The 24,334-nt window shown below is 43.3% G+C and overlaps 1 protein-coding gene across 1 annotated transcript in view; it reads right to left on the bottom strand.

The window, feature by feature from the left end:
- ankrd50 (ankyrin repeat domain 50) overlaps positions 1-15,337 on the bottom strand; it is a gene marked incomplete at its 5' end in the record, with an annotated part of 47,606 nt that extends 32,269 nt beyond the window's left edge. The window contains one exon of the mRNA XM_083891569.1: positions 14,829-15,337. Coding sequence (XP_083747695.1) covers positions 14,829-15,337 — 509 coding nt within the window. The remainder of the gene's footprint in view (positions 1-14,828) is intronic.
- Between the last annotated feature and the right edge of the window lie 8,997 nt (positions 15,338-24,334).

Here is a 24,334-nt window from a genome sequence, read left to right as displayed (position 1 = left end):
TGGTGATTTTAGAAATGGCTGGTTACAGATTGGTCGTAAAAAAACATCAGCACAGATGTTGAATTATCTGCTATATTGATTAAATATCGATTCAAACCGATATAAGTATTGGTACATTATCATATAAGACACAAAACTCTTGTTTTGAGAATACTTTTTGCTCAGACTTTGCTAAATTTGCACAATTCTTACCCCTGAAGCCTGTTTTTAAAATACTTGTGTGTAAAGGAAAACTCAAGTTTCTGCTAACGCCTGCATATTTATGTGTATATTATTGACTGAGCGTTGGAGACGTCCGCGTGGACGTTTTACTGCGAGCGTCGCCAAAGCCGATGACATCTGAATGGTGCCGTAAGCGTTTCAGAAGTGCTTGTTCCTGCCGTTCTCGTTTAAAACACGCTGGACAATGCAAGAATCTGATCTCCGGGCTTAATGGATTTGCACAATCAATCCTGGAAGCTTGGATCTCAGGTCGAGGCAGACGAACGCCTCCGGCCGTCTGACAGACGACGTTCCAGAGACTGACCCAGTCAGCAGGGACGGGATGTGATGTGAGAGGCACGTGGGGGAGACGACTGTTGTGGAGGATTTAAAAGATGCAAAAAAACCAGGGAAAGTATTTCTAAAGTGCCTAAAGTGGCTGCTAATAAATGGCCCTTTATAATCTCTCCCCAAAATGCCAAACTTAAATTGATATCTGGTGATGTCTGAGATTAAGTCTTGTGATGTTGTTTTATTGGTTTTAATCGCCGTCATGGGACTGCACACACACACACACACACACACACACAGTGATCACACTGTTTTTTTGGACCGCACACAGAATCATTGTCCATCTGAAATCTAACTCCACCGTCTTAACCCAGGCCTTTCAAACTCAAACGACCATGTGGAATTTCAAAATAAAAGCGCGGCGTAAGGTCTGAAACAATAGCTCCGAATGAATCGTCAACGAGTTTGATCGTTCGTTTTTGATTTTTCGGCTTCTTAAATGTGAATATTTTATGGTTTTTTGCCCTATATAACAAAGAAATCATTAAAACTGTATATGTTTTGCTTTATTGTAGTTCCTCAGTTCAAATATTTAAATTCAAGTCAACAGTAAAGGGAATAATGTGAATTTTAGTATCATCAAGTAATATTACAAAGGACAAACAGTGTTAAGATTAGGGCTGCAACTAACTTAATATTATATTAAATAAATCAAGTATTTATTAGATTCATAAAATGTTGATCGGTGTTTGCCAAAATGTCTTAATTTTCTTAATCAGTTTTAACACAATTTTTCCACCATTTTATGAACCAAACTAATCAACTTAGTCATTGTATGCACAATATACATCCATAAAATGGATAAAAATGACAGTGATGAGAGATGTTTGTTTGAAAAATTCTGAAAAATTAAAAATAATGAGGTTAAAAGAAAAATAAGATAGTAGTAAAAACATGAAAAAGTGAGCCTACGGTGTCCTGTGTAAAAGAAAAACATGTAGTACACTGATGTGTCTATGTTTATACAGCAGGAAAACAGTGTAGTATTTTCACAGTGACTGAAACATCTCTTCAATCTCTCCTTCTCCAAAATTCTGATTATTTAAACAGAACAATCATGGCAGCCACCGATCCATCAACATCGTGCTCTTCGCAAACCATTTGCAAAAGCGTTAAAAAACTCAAATTTTTGTCCTCCCTTTGGCACAAACGCCTCCAAAATAACTCGTCCCCAAATCCCCGAAGCTTCTCCCGACACAGATGAGGTGAGCATTCCTGGAGAGCGATCCACTGCTGTCAAAGGAATCTGAAATTTCATCCTCTTCAAAACCCTCCTCCCCCTCCTCCTCCTTTTCTCCTACCAAGGATCGCCTCCAAAAACCTACTCCGAGCCCCCACCTCGCGCGTACACACACACATTCTTGTACTTGCTACATACTGAGGACCAGCATTTCCACTTTATAAATCAACACAATTACAAATATCTACTTCATGAACGACATCTACAAAGAACTACTGGTTGCAGTACCATAAAATGTCTGCAGGTGGAGCCCCAGAGCGGAAAGGGCTGGAACATTTTTTTAATTTTTTTTTGTCGACCAAATTTTTTAAAAAAAATGTGAACAAAAATTTTTGGTCCAAAATTTGAACAAACATTTTTGGTCCAAAATTTGAACAAACATTTTTGGTCCAAAATTTGAACAAAAAAATTTGGTCCAAAATTTGACAAAAAAAATTGGTCCAAAATTTGACAAAAAAATTCGGTCCAAAATTAAAAAAAAATAATTGGTCCAAAAATAGACAAAAAAAATTGTATGTCAACCAAAATTTAAAAAAAAATCTGACCCAAACTTTTTGGTCCAAACTTTTTGGTCCAAAATTTTTGGTCCAACATTTTTGGTCCAAAATTTGACAAAACCATCATACTATAGTATATCGTCCAAAAGTTGAAAAAAAAAATTGGTCCACAATTTGACAAAACATTTTGGTCCAAAATTTGACAAAACATTTTGGTCCAAAATTTGACAAAACATTTTGGTCCAAAATTTGACAGAAAAATTTGGTCCAAAATTTGACAAAAAAATTTGGTCCAAAATTTGACAAAAAAATTTGGTCCAAAATTTGACATAAAAATTTGGTCCAAAATTTGACAAAAAAATGTTGTCCAAAATTTGAAAAAAAAATTTGGTCCAAAATTGGACAAAAAAATTGGTCCAAAATTAGACAAAAAAAATTGTATGTCAACCAAAACTTAAAAAAAAATCTGACCCAAACATTTTGGTCCAACATTTTTGGTCCAAAATTTGACAAAACCATCATACTATAGTATGTCGTCCAAAAGTTGAAAAAAAAAAATTGACCCAAAATTTGACAAAAACGTCATACTATATACTATGTCGTCCAAAATGGGATTTTTTTTTTTTTTTTACAAATTGAGTATAGCATATAGCAACCTAAGGAAGTGATTTCAATGAAAACAATGTGAGGACCAGCCAAAATGTCCTCACTCTGTAAAAATGACCTCACTTTGTTGGTTAAAATACTTCACTGGTCCTCAGTATGCTGCAAGTACAAGAACACACACACACACACACACACACACGTCTGCCAGGGCTTTTCAACGCACATAAACACACGGATAAACCTTGCAGGGCGTCCTCGAGCCGACAGAGACGGGGATTTGTAAATACATACATTCATTCATACATAAACGGCTTTGCTGTAATCACCAGGAAACAACACTGAGATCTGATTACAGCCGCACGGGAAACCAGCTCACAATATGTCCAAGACTTTTTGCTTATTTCACACACGAGTGACTTTTTTTTTTCTACACACTTATTTCATAATGGCTGACCCAGTTGGAAACCAGCGATGGCCGACATGTTATTTACTTCCAACAATCACAATTATGGACCGTTTGAGTCAAAGTGTGATGGATTCTGTGGAGTTGGGGCTAACGTTTTTGGTTGCCAGCATCGTCTTCTACGATGACATCCATACTTTCCTTGAGCTGCATTGTTGCTTATTTGATTAGGAATATAAAAAAAAAACAGGAAATGAAGACGTCTGTGGCTTTAATGATGTTAACATGAGGTGTTTTAAACAGGAAAAACTACACTACCGTTCAAAAGTTTAGGCTCACTTATATATGTCCTTATTTTTGATGGGAAAGCACTTTTTTTTCAATGAATATAACATTAAATGAATCAGAAATACACTCTATACATTGCTAATGTGGTAAATGACTATTCTAGCTGCAAACGTATTTAACGTTTTTAATGGAATATGGTGTATAGAGGCCCATTTCCAGTGTTCTAATGGTACATTGTGTTTGCTTATCGCGTTAAAAGGCTATTGGATGATTATAAAACCCTTGTGCGATGATGTTAGCACAGCTGAAAACAGTTTTGCTGGTTCTTTGACCAAAGGGCAACGTGATTATTTTTGAATAAAAATCCTTATTTCCAATCTTGCCAATGTCTAGACTATATTTTCTATTCATTTTGGAACTCTTTTGATGAATAAAAGTGTGACTTTTAATGGAAAACACAACAAAAATTGTATAGGTGACCCTAAACTTTTCAACGGTAGTGTACATTCGGCTGGTTCTGACATAGAGTTCATCCACTGCAATAAAAGACAGTACTAAGTGTCCATGTCCCCTGCTTTACCATAGACTCAAATCTAGGATTTACAGGGGTCTCACACCTTGGTTGACATCAAATTCAAGGACTTTCCATGACCAATTTGCCTCAAAGTCAAGGACTAGACTGTGCCGTAACTTGTAAGAGCCGATGTGATTGTCCTTGAGTTCTTGGACAAAGTCAGTCTTTGTCGTTTTTTCCTTCGGCGAGAGACAGAATTCGTGGAATTTCTGCGTTCGCTCTCTCTTTGCTTTACTCACGCGATGTTCTGCACGGAATCTCACATCAACAGAAGGGCAGTGGACAGTGTCCACAACAGGGCATGAATGTACTTCTTTTCCCTGCACAAAATCCAAGCATTTTCAACCACACACACAAAGGATATGAACTCTTCACCTCTGATTATACCGATATAAAATGTAGAAGTCGATCAATATGATTGTTTCCTTGCGGCTGCTGCTGCCAATCTTTTGGAAAATCAGTGCAGCCAACGAACGATATGATGCCAACCAACATTTTCTTTGGGCCCCAGTGTGTTTTGCCAGCTTTTCTGATAAAATATAAGAGTTACATAACAAGAAATGATTTGCATTTTGTGTTTGCACTTGAAAACACATGAAAAAGGTCATCGAAAAACTACATTTTTATTCACATTGATTGAGTTTCTATGTCTCTTTTTGATATTTTATATCATATTTCTTTTTAAATAGATCTAAATTTACCTCCTTCTTTATGAATGGATGTAAACTTTCCTGCGCTCCTTTTTCGCTTTGAGTCGCTATAAAACTTCTACGATTCACGAGTTAGTTTACTGAGTGGGACTGCAACAATATGAATGAATTATATGTGCCCACACAAGCATGTAGGCGCATTCACACACACACACACACACACACACACACACACACACACACACATAAACACACACACCGTCCACCAGTGGTGATGTGTGGAGACAGAGGCTGACCCCAGATTGCTGAGTCATCGTCGCAGCCGCACCAGCGCGGCCGCCGCCGTTCCTCCTCATCTGCTCGACTGGAGTTGATGCGTCACACTCACACACACACACACACACACACACACACACACACGCACACACACTCAGACTCCCTTTTTACTCCGTTTGTAAAATCTGGCCCTAATCTGCAGCAGGTTTTCCACAGCCGTGCACCACATGAAAGACACATGGGGGGGAAGGGGGGGGGTCGCAAAAATGTCATTATCTTCCCTTAACAGTCAAAACATTACAACCTTTTTTAATAGTGCTGGGCACGTTGTCGCGTTAGCGGTGTCAACGTTAACGCACCTTAAGTGCGGCGTCTGACTCCCGATTGTTAAAATGAGTCTCTAAAGTAAAGCTAAAGTTTATAAACAGAGGCACACATACGCAGTACACTGCTACGCTAGCTATTTGTAGCGTTGCTCTTTTCCTTTAATAAACAGACCGCTCCAGTTTGACTGTAGGCGCGCTAATGAGGCTAACGGAGCTAACTGGTAAACGGTGCCTGGACTCCGTTGCTGCGGCATGTAAACATGACGTAGCGCGCGTCTTTTTCCAGTCAGTCGTCATAGAAATGCGTTAATGTGCGTTAACGTGCGTCTGCGTTAATGTGCGTTAACGTGCGTCAACGTTAATGTGCGTTAACGTGCGTTATCGTTAATGTGCGTCAACGTTAATGTGCGTTAACGTGCGTCAACGTTAATGTGCGTTAGTGTAAATGTGCGTTAACGTGCGTCAACGTTAACGTGCGTTAGCGTAAATGTGCGTTAACGTGTGTCAACGTTAACGTGCATCAACAATGTGCGTTAACGTGTGTCAACGTTAACGTGCATCAACGTTAATGTGCGTCAACGTTAACGTGCATCAACGTTAATGTGCGTTAGCGTAAATGTGCGTTAACGTGTGTCAACGTTAACGTGCATCAACGTTAATGTGCGTTAACGTGCGTCAACGTTAATGTGCGTTAGTGTAAATGTGCGTTAACGTGCGTCAACGTTAACGTGCGTCAGCGTAAATGTGCGTTAACGTGTGTCAAAGTTAACGTGCATCAACAATGTGCGTTAACGTGTGTCAACGTTAACGTGCATCAACGTTAATGTGCGTTAGCGTAAATGTGCGTTAACGTGTGTCAACGTTAACGTGCATCAACAATGTGCGTTAACGTGCGTAAACGTTAACGTGCGTTAGCGTAAATGTGCGTTAACGTGCATCAACGTTAACGTGTGTAAACGTTAACGTGCGTCAACGTTAATGTGCGTTAACGTGCGTCAACGTTAACGTGTGTCAACGTTAATGTGCGTTAGCGTAAATGTGTGTTAACGTGCGTCAACATTAACCTGCGTCAACGTTAATGTGCGTTAGCGTAAATGTGCGTTAACGTGTGTCAGCGTTAACGCACATTAACGTTAACGTGCGTTAACGTTAATGTGCGTTAACGTTAATGTGCGTTAACGTTAATGTGCGTTAACGATAATGCCTTTTTCCAAAAGTGGCTCCCCCACAAACCAATTATACCAAAATCTTGAGTGAAATGTGTGCTCCAACTTAATTCAGACAAGACAAGAAAAAGCAACAGGCACATTAACAAATTTACGGTTATTCCACTAAAATCGCCGAGACCGACAGCGGATCGCGCGCCGCGACGTCACCGTCCTGTGTGTTCCTAGGGAACATCGTAACGACAGGGGCGCTAATCCCATTCCCAGTGCTTTGATTGGGCGTCCGAATGATCAACAGCTGTTTGGAACGGACGCGGGTTCACTCTGACAAAAGCAGGCGTTTGATGGCGCTGCCAGAAAATCAGCAGCCGTCAAAGTAGGAAAACGCCGGTATCAAATATCAGTTGTTGTTTGTTTTTTTTCTTTCTTTCGGTGAGAGTTCCCAATTTTAAAAATCACAGTCGTTCATCATATCTGAAGTCCGTGACCTTTACAGAGAAACAAGAAACAGGTCCAGCTGCTGCTGCTGCTGCTGCTGCTGCTTCACGCCGGTGAAACAGCCGATCCACGCACACCTACACTAAAACCCTGTTGCCTTTTGTTTTGAATCCATCACTTTTGTTTTAATAGGGAGAGGAAAAAAAAAAAATCTGCATCAGGCAGCAAAAACCTGGTGCTTCAGCGCGATCAACAGATCCATCCAAAGATCCAGTCACAACACAGCCCACAGTGGCCTTTGATAAGACTAATGAGACGCAGGAATGTGTGCTTTGTCTGGAATAATACGGGAAAAAAAGAAGAAGTCCTTCACGATGACGCTACCGAATCCAAGTATCAAAGCGGGCGAGATAGCGAGCGACGGCGGTCAAAAGTCAGCGCGTCTATCGTTTGAGCGTCGACACAGACGCGGAGCAGAGGCAAAAAGTTATAGACTCAGAAAGATGAAACGGGGCTTTTATCTGGATAACTGCGGCTCGTGACCTTTGCTGGCAGTGCGGAATCTCCGGCTAATGCGCGACATTACTCTCGGTAGTATGAAAAACAAATGTGGTCGAGCGCAGCTCGGTCAGGACATTTACACAAGGTTGGAAAGTAGAATAAATTGGCGCGTTAGTCTGGACTTTATAAGTACACGTGAACAATGATAGGGGGCCGTAGAGTTCAGGAGAATCTGCTTTTGTTTTTAAATCGGAGTTAAAGACATGTTTTTAAAACCCAATGGAAGGCTCAAAACAACTGGCTCAATCGACTGCTATGGACTTTAAAGATGGCGTCGCAGGGACAGGAAGACGACTTCGTAAACCGTCTTCTATAGAATCTGTGCGTACGCTCGCAACCTTATGGACACTTTGGTTTTATCTGTAGGAAGCCTCTCTCCTTGCGACCACGGAAGTGAAATGACGTTTTGAGCCAGACAGCGGTTTTAAAAAATAGCTTAAAAGTGTCTTGACGCAATGCTAATGCAATGCTAACGCAATGCTAACTGCAGATTTTCCCTTTCACAACAGCACTAGCTACAGCACCACATACAGTCCTGGCTACATGTATAACAGCCTTTAACCCTTCTGTTAGCATCCGACAGGATTCGGCACATGTACTTACTGATTGGCCTATTCGCGTTACGCTAACTATTATTTTATTTCAACAGAACTAGCTACAGCACCACATACAGTCCTTGCTACGTGTACTACAGCCTTTAACACTTCAGTTAGCATCCGACATAATTTGGCGCGTGTACATATTGGTTGGCCTATTCGCTTTATGCTAACTATTATGTTATTTCAACAGCACCACATACAGTCCTGGCTACATGTATTACAGCCTTTAATCCTTCTGTTAGCATCCGACAGGATTCGGCACATGTACTTACTGATTGGCCTATTCGCGTTACGCTAACTATTATTTTATTTCAACAGCACTAGCTACAGCACCACATACAGTCCTGGCTACATGTACTACAGCATTTAACCCTTCTGTTAGCATCCGACAGGATCTGGCACATGTACTTGTTGATTGGCCTATTCGCGTTACGCTAACTATTATTTTATTTCAACAGCACTAGCTACAGCACCACATACAGTCCTTGCTACGTGTGCTACAGCCTTTAACCCTTCTGTTAGCATCCGACATCATTTGGCGCGTGTACATAGTGGTTGGCCTATTCGCTCTATGCTAACTATTATTTTATTTCAACAGCACCACATACAGTCCTGGCTACATGTACTCCAGCATTTAACCCTTCTGTTAGCATCCGACAGGATTTGGCACGCATACTTATAGATTGGCCTATCCTCTTTATGCTAACTATTATTTTATTCCAACAGCACTAGCTACAGCACCACATACAGTCATGGCTACATGTACTACAGCATTTAAACCTTCCGTTAGCATCCGACAGGATTTTGGCACGCATACTATGCATGACCATAATTCCTGAACGGTTGACCAACTACAGCCATAAAATCTAAATTAATCCCGACGGCCTGAATATCACGATGGTCATTTTGAGGGGTTCCTGTGTGTGAAGACATTTCTTGAAACAAAGCAGCGTTAACGGAAAACAAAAAAAGCAAACAGATCATCGTATAGGGAAGGGTTCCATTTTCCATTTCCGTGTCTCAATGCGACTGAAACCTGTACGACATCCAACCTCTCAAGAGTCAGATTAACATTTCCAGACTACGTGGTCGGGGAAGTCAATTTTCTCCTACATGCATACGTTCAACGTTGGGACTCAAACTTTCCTAAAGGGCTCTGAGCATGGCATGTTTGACCAGGACTGAACAGAACAAGGAGGGGAAAAAAAAAAGAAGACGACGATGACGGCAGCAAGGGTTAGAAAATTGGCCAAATTCAGTCCCAGACTTCTGGCAGAAAGACCTGGACCTGGAACGATGGCACTCGACATGGTGCCGACTCGCTGCCAGCGTACGTTGTCGTCGGTCTGTGACGTAATAGGTCGAGCAGAAAGTGTCTGGGGACACATATCATCACCTAGACTCCAGACTAAACTGTTTAAAAGAAAACGTACTAAATGATGAATTATAACAAAACTGGCATGTGAATCCTGAGATTGGCAAATATACATTTATATGATTGCGTAGATCCAAATTGGGGACGGGCAATGTCAAGATTTGCCATTTTGTTTGTTGTATTAAGTAATCCACACCTTCTAATCCCAGATTCTAAATGTTTACCATAGATTGCATCATCTACTTTTACTTTTTCCTGCTTCATTACTCGTCTATGTTGACACACACTGTGATAAAACACAGGACTGAGGTCACGCACCGCAAAACAAAACAATAAAAACGTGTGCGCCGAGTGGATTTATGCTCAGAAAAAACTGGATTTTATGACGTAACGTACGATGCAGATTGGACGTAAAAAAACCAGTGTCTGAAGCGGTTCGGGTGCATTAACGCACGACCGGCGATTCCCCCCGTCAACAAACGGAGCCGTTTGTTTTTGACTAGGTCTTAAAGAATTTGGCAGGGGAGCCTCCTGCAGGCGTTCAGACACCAGCTAACTTTGGAAAAAAAAAGAAAACCTATGTTAAACAAGACTCCAGAGTAAAAGGAAAACGTGTTTGAGTATTACCGAGCACGGCGCACAGAGATCAACCTGTTGCGTCGACATCAAATATTCACCGCCCTGTGAATCCCTGATGGAAATCCTCATTGCTTGAATAATAACGAAGCTTTAGTGTAAAAAAAAAAGAAGAAAAAAAAAATGGCACCACCACCACACTCTCTTTGACTTCTTCGCTGCAGATAGACATCTAGAAACAGCGAGGGAGCCGTTAAGATTATTAGTGTACAACAGAGCCTGGGACGCGGCGTTTACACTGGAGATGACGATAAGCCTGACAAACAAAAACAAGAGTGTGGTGATGATGATGATGATGATGATGAGCATGGCGGATTTGAGCGTTGCTTTGATATCTTTTTACGCGTCTAATGCCGATAACGCAACCTCAAGTGTCTACCGATAATGATCTGATACGGTCACGAATATTCTTAAGAAATAAGCAGCTCACAGCATGACTCAGCTGTTGCTGATTATTATGTACACGCTCTTGGATTTCTTTAGATTTTACATCATTGTCCTTCCACTATCTGATCTGGGGAGAGATCTTGACCGATATCAGAGAGATACCGATATCAGAGAGATACCGATATCGAGTATTGTTTCTGTACATAGTGAAGCATCCGACATTTCACATTTTTATCCTTCCGATATCAAAACCAGTGATTTTCACCATTATATCGGACCGATATAAAGTATTGCATGAGCTCATCCCTAAGCACAATATCACTTTTTCTCAGTCCAGTATAGATAGCTCACAGCTTGACTCAGCTAAAATGCTGTTGCTGATAATTATGTACACGTTCTTGGATTTCATTCGATTTTACATCTTCGTCTTTCCGATATCTGATCTGGTCAGTGATTTTGACCGATATCAGGGAGATACCGATATCGAGTATTGTTTCAGCTCATCCCTAGGCACTATATCACAACTTCGAGTATCTACCGATACCAATATCAGTCTAATACAATCATTTATACTTTTTAAACTATACTGTTGCTAAGGTATATAATGAAGCATGCGATATTTCAAATTTTTTATCCTTCTGATATCAAATCCAGTGATTTTGACCAGTATCAGACCGATATAAGTATTGTATCAGCTCATCCCTTGGCACAATATCACCTTTTCCCAGTCCAATACAGTCAATTTAGACCCTTTAAACATATAAATCTGTATATTTATCCAACTGTGCTAGAAAAGGAAATAGTTAGCTCACAACATGACTCAGCTAAAAAGCTGTTGCTGTTATTTATTTACACAAGTTATTTAGGATTTTTCGATTGTATTGTATTTGATATTTTCATCCAATACAGTGGATTTTAACCAATCAGTATCAGCTCATCTGTCAAAGCCAATATCAGTACGATATGATCATTTTAGACCTTTTTACGTTGAAGCTAAAAACTTGCGGTCGCCATTTCAAGCAATTTTCACGACATAATTGTGTAACAATGACTCTGATCCGAGAAGGAAAGAAATAGCTCTCAACATGACTCAGCTAAAAAGCCGCTGCTGACATTTATTTACTCTTTTAAAGCCTGAAACATACAGGATTTCACACAGATCGTCTCGGATTCCTCGTTCCAGCATCCAATACAGTGCCTGCTTTTTGGTCCAAGCTCACTAAACGTCTCCGTGAGAGACCGTCGACGTCCGGCGTGACACAAACCACAGCAGAGCAGAGGCTGCGAAGTGAGAAAAGTGCGACCTTGCAGAGCCCAAACGTCCCCGCGATAACCTGCCTTTTATCTGAACCGGGGTCAAACCGAAGTCAGAGTCGTCGGCGCGATTACGAGCAGATGACGAGAGCGGCGCGCTCGCTTCCTTGGGAACGAGTGTGTGTTTATAAAAAAAAAAATAAGCAGCAGCAGCGTGGGTCGAGCTGTTGACTCTGGTGAGCGTTTAAAAAAAATGATTTACCTTCCTGAACGTTTGACCTACTTCACTTCCCTCCACCACGATGCGGAGATGGTGCAATAAGCGTCACCAGATGGCCAGACAAGAAACGTGAGTGTGTGTGTGTGTGTGTGTGTAGTGCTGCATTCCACCTCTGCCTGGCCTATACAGTGAAGACAATGTAAACCGCACACACACACACACACACACACACACACACACACAGGGCTCACGTGTTGCTCCTTTTTAAATCCTGTCTCAACAATAACAGTCCGTCCAGATCGAGTTACAAGCCCGGGCAAAGCGCTTGGAAGTGCACAACCGGCCCTATCTGCACTTTACCCAATTTCAACATCATCTCAGGTCAGCCGCCCAAGTCACCGCCGACCCCCCGGTTCGGTCACTATCGCGGTTCGCGGGCTCCTTCGCTCGCGGAGTAAAAAAAAAAACCTGACTTTTCATGAATCAGAAGCCTGAGCCTGAAGGCCACATTATACTTCTCCGACTGCGTATGCGTTATCCGTCTGCGTCACCACGGAGACGCCTCGAGCATTTATACTTCTGCGTCGTGGTGACGGACACTCGCTGCAATTTCCCGCCCGATCAGTAGGGGTCGCTGCGCAAGGTTGTTGTGCTTCTGGCTACAGTGAGCAATGGCGTCCGAGAAAGAAAGACTGTTGTTGTTGAAAAAGTGGCCGTTTCTCACTTATCTGTGTGACGGAACGCAGTTTTAAGATAATTTGAGGCGAGAAATTGGCCATTTAGAGTCTAAACATGTGCTGTGTGTGTTAAGATATGACGTATTTATAGTTCGGCAGCGGCGTTATCGGCGGGGATCAGCTCCGCCTCTGTCAGGACGCCCGGAGCGCACTGAGAGCCGGCACAGAGCAGCTTAGCTCGGCCTGTCCTGAGGACCAATCGCAGCTCTTGCCGTCTCCGTTGTCCCTTGACGGAGTGACGGACACTTAAAAAATATTTCGTGCACCCGGAGACGACGCAGAGACTCTACGACAGTCTCTGCGTCGACGCAGAGTCTCTACGTAGCCTACGCAGAGCACTTTACGCAGAAGTATAAATTGGGCTTGAGCCGAGGACAGTCCCACCCAGCATGGGGGGAGAAAACCAACAAAACCATGACATCAAATAAGTGTGGAGGCTGCTGAGGTGGAGCCGAGTGTGAGCAGCAGCAGGAGGAGGAGGAGGAGGTGGGGGTGCATGAGGGTCAGGAGGTGGAGAAGAAGGGGGGAGGGGCCGGCTTTGCATTTGCAGCCAAACCCAAAAAAAAGAAAAACTGAGGGATTTCCAACAATACCTGGCAGGGACTTCTCCTTAAAAGCCGTGGATAATTATTCACAACAAGCACACGTCATTGTTTTGGTTTTGTCTGTCTTTTCCTTTTTATGCGTTAACCAAACGATGCAAAGCGAAGGCCGCATCCGTTCAGCCACGTTATCGTCGCGAAAAATCAAATTAATCTGCAGCAAAAAACTCTCCGTATCGGGTGGCGCTCGTGTCCGCGCGACCGCCCCCTAAAAGCATTTATAATACGATCATATACGAGCGCGAGACAGGAAGCCGTGGTTTCACCTCTGCAGCCGCTGGCTCGCTTTCAGAAATGTTATTGTGGTAATGAAAAGCTGCAAAAAGACGTGGGAAAAAAGGGGGTCGGGATAATCAAATTGTGTGGCCGATAAGAACCCCCCGAATCAGGACGTGAAGGCAGGTAAACCGAGCCGTAATTTGAATAAAAGCACATTTCGAATTAAATGCAACACAAGGAAAGGTTCTTGCGGCGAAGCAAGTTCGTGTGTAGATGACATTAGGTCACGTGTTAAGACGGTAAATGTTGGGACGGCGTTTAATAATTCATGGCGATTGAATCACATCGTCGCCTTAGATGTTTTAAAGCGGAACTAGACCGGAAGTTCCTATTATCGCTGTTTTTTTGGTGTGTATCTGTGTCATTACCTTGTTTATGAAGCCCTGACGGTTCGAAACAAACAGTTCAGCCATTGCTGAGAACGTTGTGTTTTATTGTAATCTCGGGGCTCAACGAGATCACTGAAAATCCCGTAATAGTTACGTAAGCAGCGGTTCTCCTGAACAGCAGATCGTCCTGCTCCGGGCACTAGTCCGGGCACATCCGGTTACGTACATTGAACCGCAGAAGAAGAATAACGTCCGTTGTGGAGGTGTTTCACGAGCAACAGTGTCTTCTGACTCTGGGTCTGACTCCGGTTTAAAGTCATAAAAGGGACTGCGGCGGGGAGTCATGAAGAAGCTATTTTTAAACACTGTTAAAACAATGTTTTGATAATGAGGAGCAGTGCATCCACCGTTCCAGAGGGGGGCGCTGTGCTTCTGAGAACGGATGTGCTGGATAGTACTGGCCAATCACAAGACTCTGTCTTCTGGGGGTGAAAGTTCACTCTGAAATCTCGCAGCAGAAAAACACTGTCAAAAAAGAGGATTTCTATTGGCTCGTTTACAGCAACTAGGAGGTTTTTCACCATAAAAACAAGTTAATATATGTAAGTAGACCTCCATAACTAACATATATGTGCAACAGGACCACTCTATGTCACCTTTAATATAATCCACAAACTGAAGAGCACCTGAGGGACACGATGAGACAGATCTGAAGTCCGTTTCAGGACTCTAAAACGACGTCTTCCTCTCTGTGAACGCTTCATAATCAGTGGGATTATCTGCCTGAGGACAGGTGTGTGTGTGTGTGTGTGTACGTGTGTTTGCGTCCTCACCTCTTGAACGCCTCCGTCGGGTTCCTCTCGCACTCCCCGGGCTGCAGCGTGCTCTGCACGGCCGGCTCGCGCACCTTCTCCTCGTAGCCCGGCACCCGGCCGCCGCGGCAGATCTGCGCCACCAGGCCGCGAACGAAGCCGCTGACGCACAGCGTGTCCGCGTCGTCCGCGCGGCAGAAGTGGAACGCCAGGCCCTGCTGGCCGAGGCCGCGGTGGCTCCCCTGCGCCGACGCGGGCCACAGCAGCTCCGTGCACAGGGCCGTCTTCCCGCTGCCGGGCCCGCCCACCAGCAGCACCCCCCAGGAGGTGCCCGACTTTGCGGAGCCCGCCGCAAGGCTGGCGGGAGTGGACGCACCCCCGCCGGGCGCCGGCATCTGCTGCTGCTTGCATGGAGTGCTGGTCACGCCGCTCAGGTTGTTGGTTTTCTCCTGGAGGCAATGCTGGACCTTGTGAAAGACCCACTCCCGGCAGTAAAAGCGCTTCCCCTGCAGCAAACTGGTTTGGGCCATTTTGATCTTGTGCTGCTGTTCCTCCACTTCATAGGGGTCCCCTTCCTTTCGCCCCCCTCACATTTTTAACGCGACAACAAGGGCCCGCTGCAAACTCGGAAATCCATTTTGCTGCATGAATACATATATATATATCTGGGTGCACTTTACAGTCCTTGGTGTTGGTGTTAAGCAGCCAGAATGAACGAGAGGGGGAACAGCAGAAGCAAGAGCTGCTGCTGCTGCTGCAGATGGAAGTGAAGGCAGCAGAATATCTAGGTCAAAAAAAAAGTTTCAAAAAAAAATAAATAGGAAGGAAATCAGAACCGAGTCTCAAACCATAGGTTTTCCACCAACTTTTTCCACAGCTTCCCCACGGGCTGAACCGAGCGCTCCTTGTCACGATGCGCGTGCTGCGTCAGCACGGCACGGGGCATGGCAGGGCGCGCGGCGCATCCACGGCGCATCCGCGGCACACGGCAAACTCTGGCCACCACCGCCGCCGACACCACTGCTGCTGCTGCTGCTGCTGCTGCTCGACACAATTAGCCATCGCGGGAGTTGCCGGTGCGTTTCCGGGGGCGACCCGAGCGCGGTTCCATCGCAGTTAGCACGAGAGCTGCGGCGGCGGCCGGCGCCGAGTCATTTTCTCCAACGTCAACACGAGGCGAGTCTTCAGCCCTGGAAAACAGACACACAGACACAATCTGTCTTTATATGATGCAGCAGGTCGATGTGATGGTTTGGGAACGGCTAACTTTTTATGTTATTTTCCCCCCGCTGCTGCTGCTACAACAAAAACATGATTTTCGGCACTTTTATCCTCCACAAACCAACATCACAGCCTCCCTCCCCTTCCCCTGCTTCACTGCCTGCCCTGCAACTAAATTCTTGGCAGGGGTTCGTCCAGTTTCTCTAGTCTATCCACCCCCCACCCCACACCACCCACCCTCTCCAACTTCCTATGTGGCTTTAAATCCCAAACAGTCCACATCCGTCCTGAACTCCGAGGGAAACGAGAGGGACCCACTTTTCCTGCTCTCAAACATAGGGGGGGTGTTTGCTAAGGTAACCCCAGCTAAAAAAAAAAGCTCAAAAAGTGGGATGTACGCGCAGGATTGCTATGTTTTGTATTCCACAAATGTGATATTTGTCCATCCGTGTGCACACTTTTGAGGTTTTGACACGTGAAACCGCTCCGGATTGCGTTTTTAAAACAGTTTTAGAACATTAATCGCTGGTTTCTTCATCAACTCTGACTCTAATGAGACACAAAACATGTGATGATGTGACATTTATTACTAACACGGGCTGATTAGATAACCTTTTTTTTTTTTTTTTGGGCCACATTGTACACAGCCCTGCTGCTGCTTCTCCATACTGGAGAAAATGCAAATATGCCACAGCCTCTCCAGCCAAAAACACACACACACACACGCACACACACACACACACACACACGCACACACAGTCCTGCTTGCTGGTTACTTTGTAACGCTGCCAAATAACAAAGATTGCACACCTCAGTCCTCTCTCTACCTGCAACACAAACCGTTTCCTCGATAATAGCCGGTAAATAAAAACGCACGCAAACACAAACACAAACACAAAGCAGCTTTTATTTTAAGTTGCGTTCAAGGCGACAAAAAAAAAACAAAAAACGCATCGACCCCATCAGCGCACAGCGACACCACTTCACCCCAGTTGACTGTGAAGGCAGCACCAAGTCTTTTGTATGAGCAGGCAAAAAAAAAAAAGAAAGAAAAAACCTCACCCATTTCAGACTTCAGGATACAATGTTACGCTACACCTAAACACACACACACACACATAAACACACAGCGGCTACAACACTTGTGTGTGGTTGTTTTTTTTAAAGGGAGGACAAAACACACGAAGCCGCACCAAAAAAAAAAGAGGCGTCAGACGTCGCCGTGTCGCTACAATGTAACCCAACTGTCCGCGGAAAACTTCCACTAAAGCCGCACTGTTGCGCTGTTTCCACTCGCTACACAGTTTCAAACGTCTCACCTCTTTGCTGGTTGGTTTTCTTGTGGAGGTGGTGGAGGGTTGGTTGGTTGGTTGGTTGGAGGGAGGGTTGGTTGGTTGCTGTGTCCGTAGTCAGCTCCCTCTCCGCGGGCATTAAACGCCGCACATGTACCGCGGTGCGGTGCGGTTTCCTCTCCGGGTGCAAACAAACCCCAAAGCCCCGAATTCAGTGCATCGGTGCCGCGTTCACGTCTCTCTCAGAGTCGGTGTTCTTCTGTTTTTTTTGGTTTTTTTTCTCTCATTCGTCGGCGTCGGCGGCTCCTCCTGCTGCTGCTGCCCAAACACAGCTCCACAGTGAGGAGACTGTGACTCTTCCCTCCGCCTCCACTACACTCTGCATTTCTCACCACTGCATGCAGAGCGCACACACACACACACACGAGTGGGCGCAGCAAGGTCTTCTGGGAATTGGAGTTTTAGCACCTGGTCGCCATTAATTTACAAAAAAAATAGTGGAAAAAAATTGTCCAATATATTCAAATAATGTCAAATGGGCATTCCATTTCGAGTTTCCGAGTACATGCATGTAAGTTCCAGCCCAATGAAAAATGACGTAATAATTTTAAATAAAATCACAATTAGAATCTTACTTGCTAGCACTTTTTTTGCGTCCGTTTTCAGCCCCTCCCACTTCCAATTTGCCACGCCTTTTGACCGAACCTTACGTAAATTTTCACGAGGATTGATGCGGTCTCAAAAATCTGTGAGTTTTGGGGGCATATAGGAAAGGCCCCAAAAATGCAATTCATTTGCCCGGAAATTAGAATTATAATAATAATCCTTTGCATTTCAAGAGGGTCCTTGCACAGTCATGCTCGAACCCTAACGAATGGGTGAAGCACCCGGTCGCCATTCATTTACAAGTGAACAAAATGCGGTTAAAGCTGTAGTGCGTAGGTTTTTTTAACGTAAACATATGTCCATGATATTCAAATTATGTCAAATGAGTTCACGCAATGATGATTTCAAGCCGAAAAGTGGATTTACGGTGCATTCCATTTCTAGTTGGAACTCCGTATTTTTCCGAGTACATGCGAAGTTCCAACCCCAGAAAACGATGTCGCAGTTCTAATAAGTTCAAATAAAATTCACAATTCACAAAGACTCTTACATGCTAGCACTTTTTTTTGCCGGAAATAATAGTAATAATAATAATCCTTTGCATTTCAAGAGGGGTTCTTGCACAGTCGTGCTCGAAGGCCACCGTAGGAACCATAGATAGGAGATGCTAACTATTTTTTCATCTTTACAAACACAAAAAAACACAAAAACAAATCAGTGTACTTTACTTCAAGTCCTATGAGTACTTTCAAAATATTTTCACCAGTGCTGTGCAAAAGGTTAACGCGTGACACTTTTCCACGACGACTGACCGGAAATAGACGCGCGATGGCGTCGTGTTTACGTGCCGTGACACCGGAGTCCAGGCACCGTTTACCATTTAGCGTCATTAGCTGCATTAGCTTGTTTTACCGCCGTTAGCGCGCCTACAGTCGAACTGGAGCGGTCTGTTTATTAAAGGAAAAGAGCAGCGCTACAAATAACTAGCGTAGCTGTGTTAACTGCGTATGTGTGCCTCTGTTTTTAAAGTTTGTCAGGATTCAAACAATGTTGGCCATTATTTAATAGTTTTGTGCATAAAAAGTTGCGATGATAACGTGGCAAACTAGGTTTTGTTGGCGCGGACATTTTTTAAGAACCCGCCAGTGTTGTGACAAGTCGTGCTACAACTATATTTATACAGCTTGTTCGAGCTAAGCTATAGGCTAACACGTCACAATAGCCTTTAGTGCTTGTTTCGCTGCATTTTAGCATGTTAGGACTAGTGCTGTGCGATAGGTTAACGCACGACACGTTTCCAATGACGACTGACCGGAAAAAGAAGCGCAATGACGTCATGTTTATGTTTACATTAGCCGCATTAGTTCGTTTTAGCGCCGTTAGCGCGCCTACAGTCGAACTGGAGTGGCGAAAAGAGCAGCGCTACAAATAACTAGCGTACCTGTGTACGGCGTATGTGTGCCTCTGTTTTTAAAGTTTAGCGCTACTTTACAGACTCATTTTAACAATCGGGAGTCGCGTAAACATGACGTCACGCGCGTCTTTTCGCTAACGTTTGACAGCACTCATTTTCACCTGTAGATCATTTAAACATCTTAATGTCAGTATATTTATGGATCCACTGGAGAAATTAATGAGCTGTTTATTAATAATAAAAAACATCATTTTTTTTTTGCTACCTTGGTTCCCGCTGTTCACTGCGACGTGTTTTTGAACCTCGCAGCTGAAAACACCAGATGTTGTCGATGTTATGTGAGCGTGCGAGCAGCTGTGTGTGTGTGTGTGTGTGTGTGTGTGTGTGTGTGTGTGTGTGTGTGTGTGTGTGTGTGTGTGTGTGTGTGTGTGTGTGGAATCGGATATTACGTTTGACTGTAACGTGAGGATTTTAATTTTTTTTTTTTCGTGAATATAGAAAAGTCAGATAATTGGGTGTTTTCATGTTTCACGCCAGTCTCATCACAGCAATGAAACACTGCGAGTTGTTGTCGCTGTGTCAATTTTTTACACAGCAAATTTTCCAAAAACGACCCGTCTCGTCTCGCTCGCGGCACGTGTGCGCGTCGCTTTCGGGTCGATGATTTAACGGGCCGATCTCGCGGCGCGTTTATCGTCCCCCTGAGGAACGACGCTTCCTGTGATGTGTCGCTGTAGTCGCTTCCTGACAGACGACACTTGCGTCGCCTGCCGACAACGCTGTCATGGAGATAACTCCACTAACACGTGTGTGTGTGTGTGTGTGTGCGGTAACCAGCCGTGACTGCGTGATCCACGACAACTGTCCGCGACCCTCGGAGACATATGTGTATATTAAAATGAACCTAAACGCCTTGTAAATAAAGAAATAGGATGGAAGTAGAGGAACTTTATCTATTTTATCTCCTTCTGCTGCCACAGGGGATAAAAACCTTGTCAACTCCAATATATCAAGTATAATATATCGATCAGTACGCTCTTGTGTTTTGTAGATTCTTCTTAGTATTTTTTATTACGCTTTTTCCTTATTTATACCCATTCTTGACTCGAGAGGAATTCCTACACAGTCATACAGTACCAAAAAAATGGCAAAAATAAAATCACTATTACAGTACATCAGGGACTATGAGCTTTGCTGAAATCACGGCCTTTGAGTCAGACGCCGTTGTCGTTCGGAGAGAACAGGAGCGCGCCGCGAGGAGATAAACAAATCCATATATTGAACCGCCCGCTCTCCTAACTAATCACAGAACCCCCCCGGACTGACTGACCTCTATATGATACATCATCCGTAAACGCATCGGAGGACAATGAACTTTCAAGGTCTTGTAATAGTTGGACTTCTTACGCCGGTTATTTATACGGGACTTTATTGACTGAATATAAGAGCAGCAAATGAGCATTTTGTAGGCATTTTCTGTCAGTCCCACTGTATGTGATAGGAAATCAGTTCAGCCAAGAACAGTGTGAGCATCAGTTAAGTGGCTGTTATGAGTCCTAATGCATATGCAAATGTCCTTTTTTTCGCGAGCACATTATGCAATAACACAAGTTTTCTCACTGTTGCCAACTCGTTTTTTTTTTTTGCTCTCTACAGTCCAACATTATCTCGTTTCCTTACTCTTTGTGCACAGAAAAAATCCAACTTAAACCGGCCTAAAAGACAAACCCTCAGTAATAATAAGTATTTTTCCAGACATAGTTAACTGTAAGCGAAGGCAAACATACTTTGGTGAAACTAAAGGTCATTTAATTAAAAGTTTGCACGTTTTAGCTGCAATAAAAAACTCACCCAGTCCGTGGATAAACACACTTCGTATAATCAAGAATAGAAACTGTAATTAGCAGCAGCAACAGCCGCACTGTCAATCAGTTTTAGTGCCACTAGAGGCGTCATTATGAAAACCTCTCACGAGCCGTGTTTAGACACGAGCTCTGGAGAAAGTCTGAAGACTCATTTCAGGAGAAAATGCTGAAATATGATGATGAAGAAATAAGTTAGACTAAAAATCTCCTTTGTCAAAGTGACAGCGTTCAGTCTACATTCTGGTCGGCTAACGGTGGATTAATTTACTCAGTTTACTGCTTTGTTTCGAGTTAATTTGTTAGCTTAAGTTGTGTTTTTCAGGTGACAACATACTGAGATAATAGTCTCAGTTGCTAGCATGCTAGCCATGCTAGCAATGTAGCACTGCAAAGACCAAAACTCTTGGCTTTAGCTGTAAATAGGTACTTCAACTGCTAGCGTCCTAACTAGTGCTGTTAACCGTTAACGGCGTCAAGGTTAAAGCACGTTAGCGCACAACGCGTTTCCATGACGACTGACCGAAAAAAAGGCGCATGATGTCATATTTACGCGACTCCCGATTGTTAAAATGAGTCTCCAAAGTAGCGCTAAACTTTAAAAACAGAGGCACACATACGCCGTACACAGGTACGCTAGTTATTTGTAGCGCCGCTCTTTTCGCCACTCCAGTTCGACTGTAGGCGCGCTAATGGCGCTAAAACGAACTAATGCAGCTAATGTAAACATAAACATGACGTCATTGCGCTTCTTTTTCCGGTCAGTCGTCATGGAAACGTGACACGCGTTTAACCTATTGCACAGCACCAGTCCTAACATGCTAAAATTTTGTGAAACAAGCACTATGGGCTATTGTGACGTGTTAGCCTATAGCTTAGCTCGAACAAGCTGTATAAATATAGTTGTAGCACGACTTGTCACAACACAACGACAGGTTCTTAAAAAATGTCCGCGCTAACAAAACCTAGTTCGCCACGTTATCATCGCAACTTTTTAATGCACAAAACTATTAAATAATGACCAACATTGTTTGAATCCTGACAAGCTGCGGCGCTAATCAGATTTGTTTCAGCTTATCCTCACACGGGTAACGGGACCTGATGGTGCATCTGAATCATTTCTGCCCTCTGTAATTCAGGAGCGCTCAGGCGTACGTACACTTGAGGCGTGCACGCACACACACACACACACACACACACACACACACACACACATTCTTGTACTTGCTGCATACTGAGGACTGGGTCGCTGACAAAGTGAGGACCAGCATTTCCACTTTATAAATCAACACAATTACTACTTCATGAATGACGTCTACAAAGAACTACTGGTTGCAGTGCCATAAAATGTCGGCAGGTGGAGCCCCAGAGCAAAAAGGGCAGGAAAACTTTTATTTATTTATTCATTTGTAATTTTTGGTCCAAAATTTGACAAAACCGTCATACTATACTATGTCGTCCAAAATTTGAAAAAAAATGTGACCCTAAAATTTTTGGTCCAAAATTTGACCCAAAATTTTTGGTCCAAAATTTGACAAAACCGTCATACTATACTTTGTCGTCCAAAATTTGTAAAAAAAATGTGACCCTAAAATTTTTGGTCCAAAATTTGATCCAAAATTGTTGGTCCAAAATTTGATCCAAAATTTTTGGTCCAAAATTTGATCCAAAATTTTTGGTCCAAAATTTGATCCACAATTTTTGGTCCAAAATTTGATCCACAATTTTTGGTCCAAAATTTGATCCAAAATTTGATCCAAAATGTTTGGTCCAAAATTTGACAAAACCGTCATACTATACTATGTCGTCCAAAATTTGAAAAATAAAATTTGACCCAAAATTTTTGGTCCAAAATTTGACCCAAAATTTTTGGTCCAAAATTTGACCCAAAATTTTTGGTCCAAAATTTGACAAAAACGTCATACTATACTGTCGTCCAAAATTTGACCAACAATTTTTGGTCCAACAATTTTTGGTCCAAAATTTGACAAAAACGTCATACTATACTATGTCGTCCAAAAGTTGAAAAAAATTTGACCCAAAATTTTTGATCCAAAATTTGACAAAAAAATCATACTATACTATATCGTCCAAAAACTGATTATTTTTTTTTGACAAATTGAGTATAGAATGTTACAACTTACAACCTAAGGAAGTGATTTCAATGAAAACAAAGTGAGGATCGGCCAAAATGTCCTCACTCCGTAAAAATGACCTTACTTTGTTGGTTAAAAACCCTCACTGGTCCTCAGTATGCCGCAAGTACAAGAACACACACACACACACACACACACACACACACACACACACACACACACACACACACACACACACACACACACACACACACACACACACACAGACAGAACTCCTGGAGTAGCAGCATGGTCCTATCCTGTGATTGTAAATTAGTGCTTACAGGCCTGTAGCTCCGGGTTCCATGATTGCCAATTATGTTTTACTCAGCTTGTGAATAGAGGCTGAGTGAAGTGCTGTTGCATGAGTTATCACGGTCAGCATCCTCATTGTTCATTATTGCTCCCGCATTATCATTCCGGGGGGGAGGGGGGGGGTGAAATATTGATTTTTTGATTTTTTTTTTCTGCACAATTTGTCATTGTGTAGAAGTCGCACCAACACATATGACACCGCGGGACGTTTCCGAGAGACGGTGGCTTAAATTTTTGACCTTCCTCACCAAGTTTGTGCACATGCAATACATTCAATGTTGTTTTCTATTACAAGTGCACACCATAACAGGAGAATATTCATGAATGTTGAGAAAAAAAACAAACATGTCGACTCATGCTGGTCCGTCGAGGACTATGATTTGGACCGGTTGGGGTATTAGTGGCCTCAAAGACAAAGGAAATTGCTGTGATTACATGAATTTGGCAGATTGGTGAGCGTGGCAGGGAGTGAATATAGCCTACACATCAAACTCAGTGTGAGGAAGGAAAAAAAAGGGGAATAATCAGCAACGTGCTTTGTTTTTCTTTGTCTGCGGGGACAATGCGCTTGTAACTTGGCTCCCGCTGGCACGTGAATGGCAGGCAGTTTGCAGATCGTTGGGTGTTTTTCGCCTAAAAAGCAGCCACATGATGTGAGTGTGTGTCGTGTGTGAGTGTGGTC

The sequence above is a fragment of the Microchirus variegatus genome (genome assembly GCF_963457635.1).
Source record: "Microchirus variegatus genome assembly, chromosome: 6".
Lineage (NCBI taxonomy): Eukaryota > Metazoa > Chordata > Actinopteri > Pleuronectiformes > Soleidae > Microchirus > Microchirus variegatus.
Note: the sequence above shows the minus strand (reverse complement) of the source record. Positions and strands in the feature narration are given on the sequence as shown.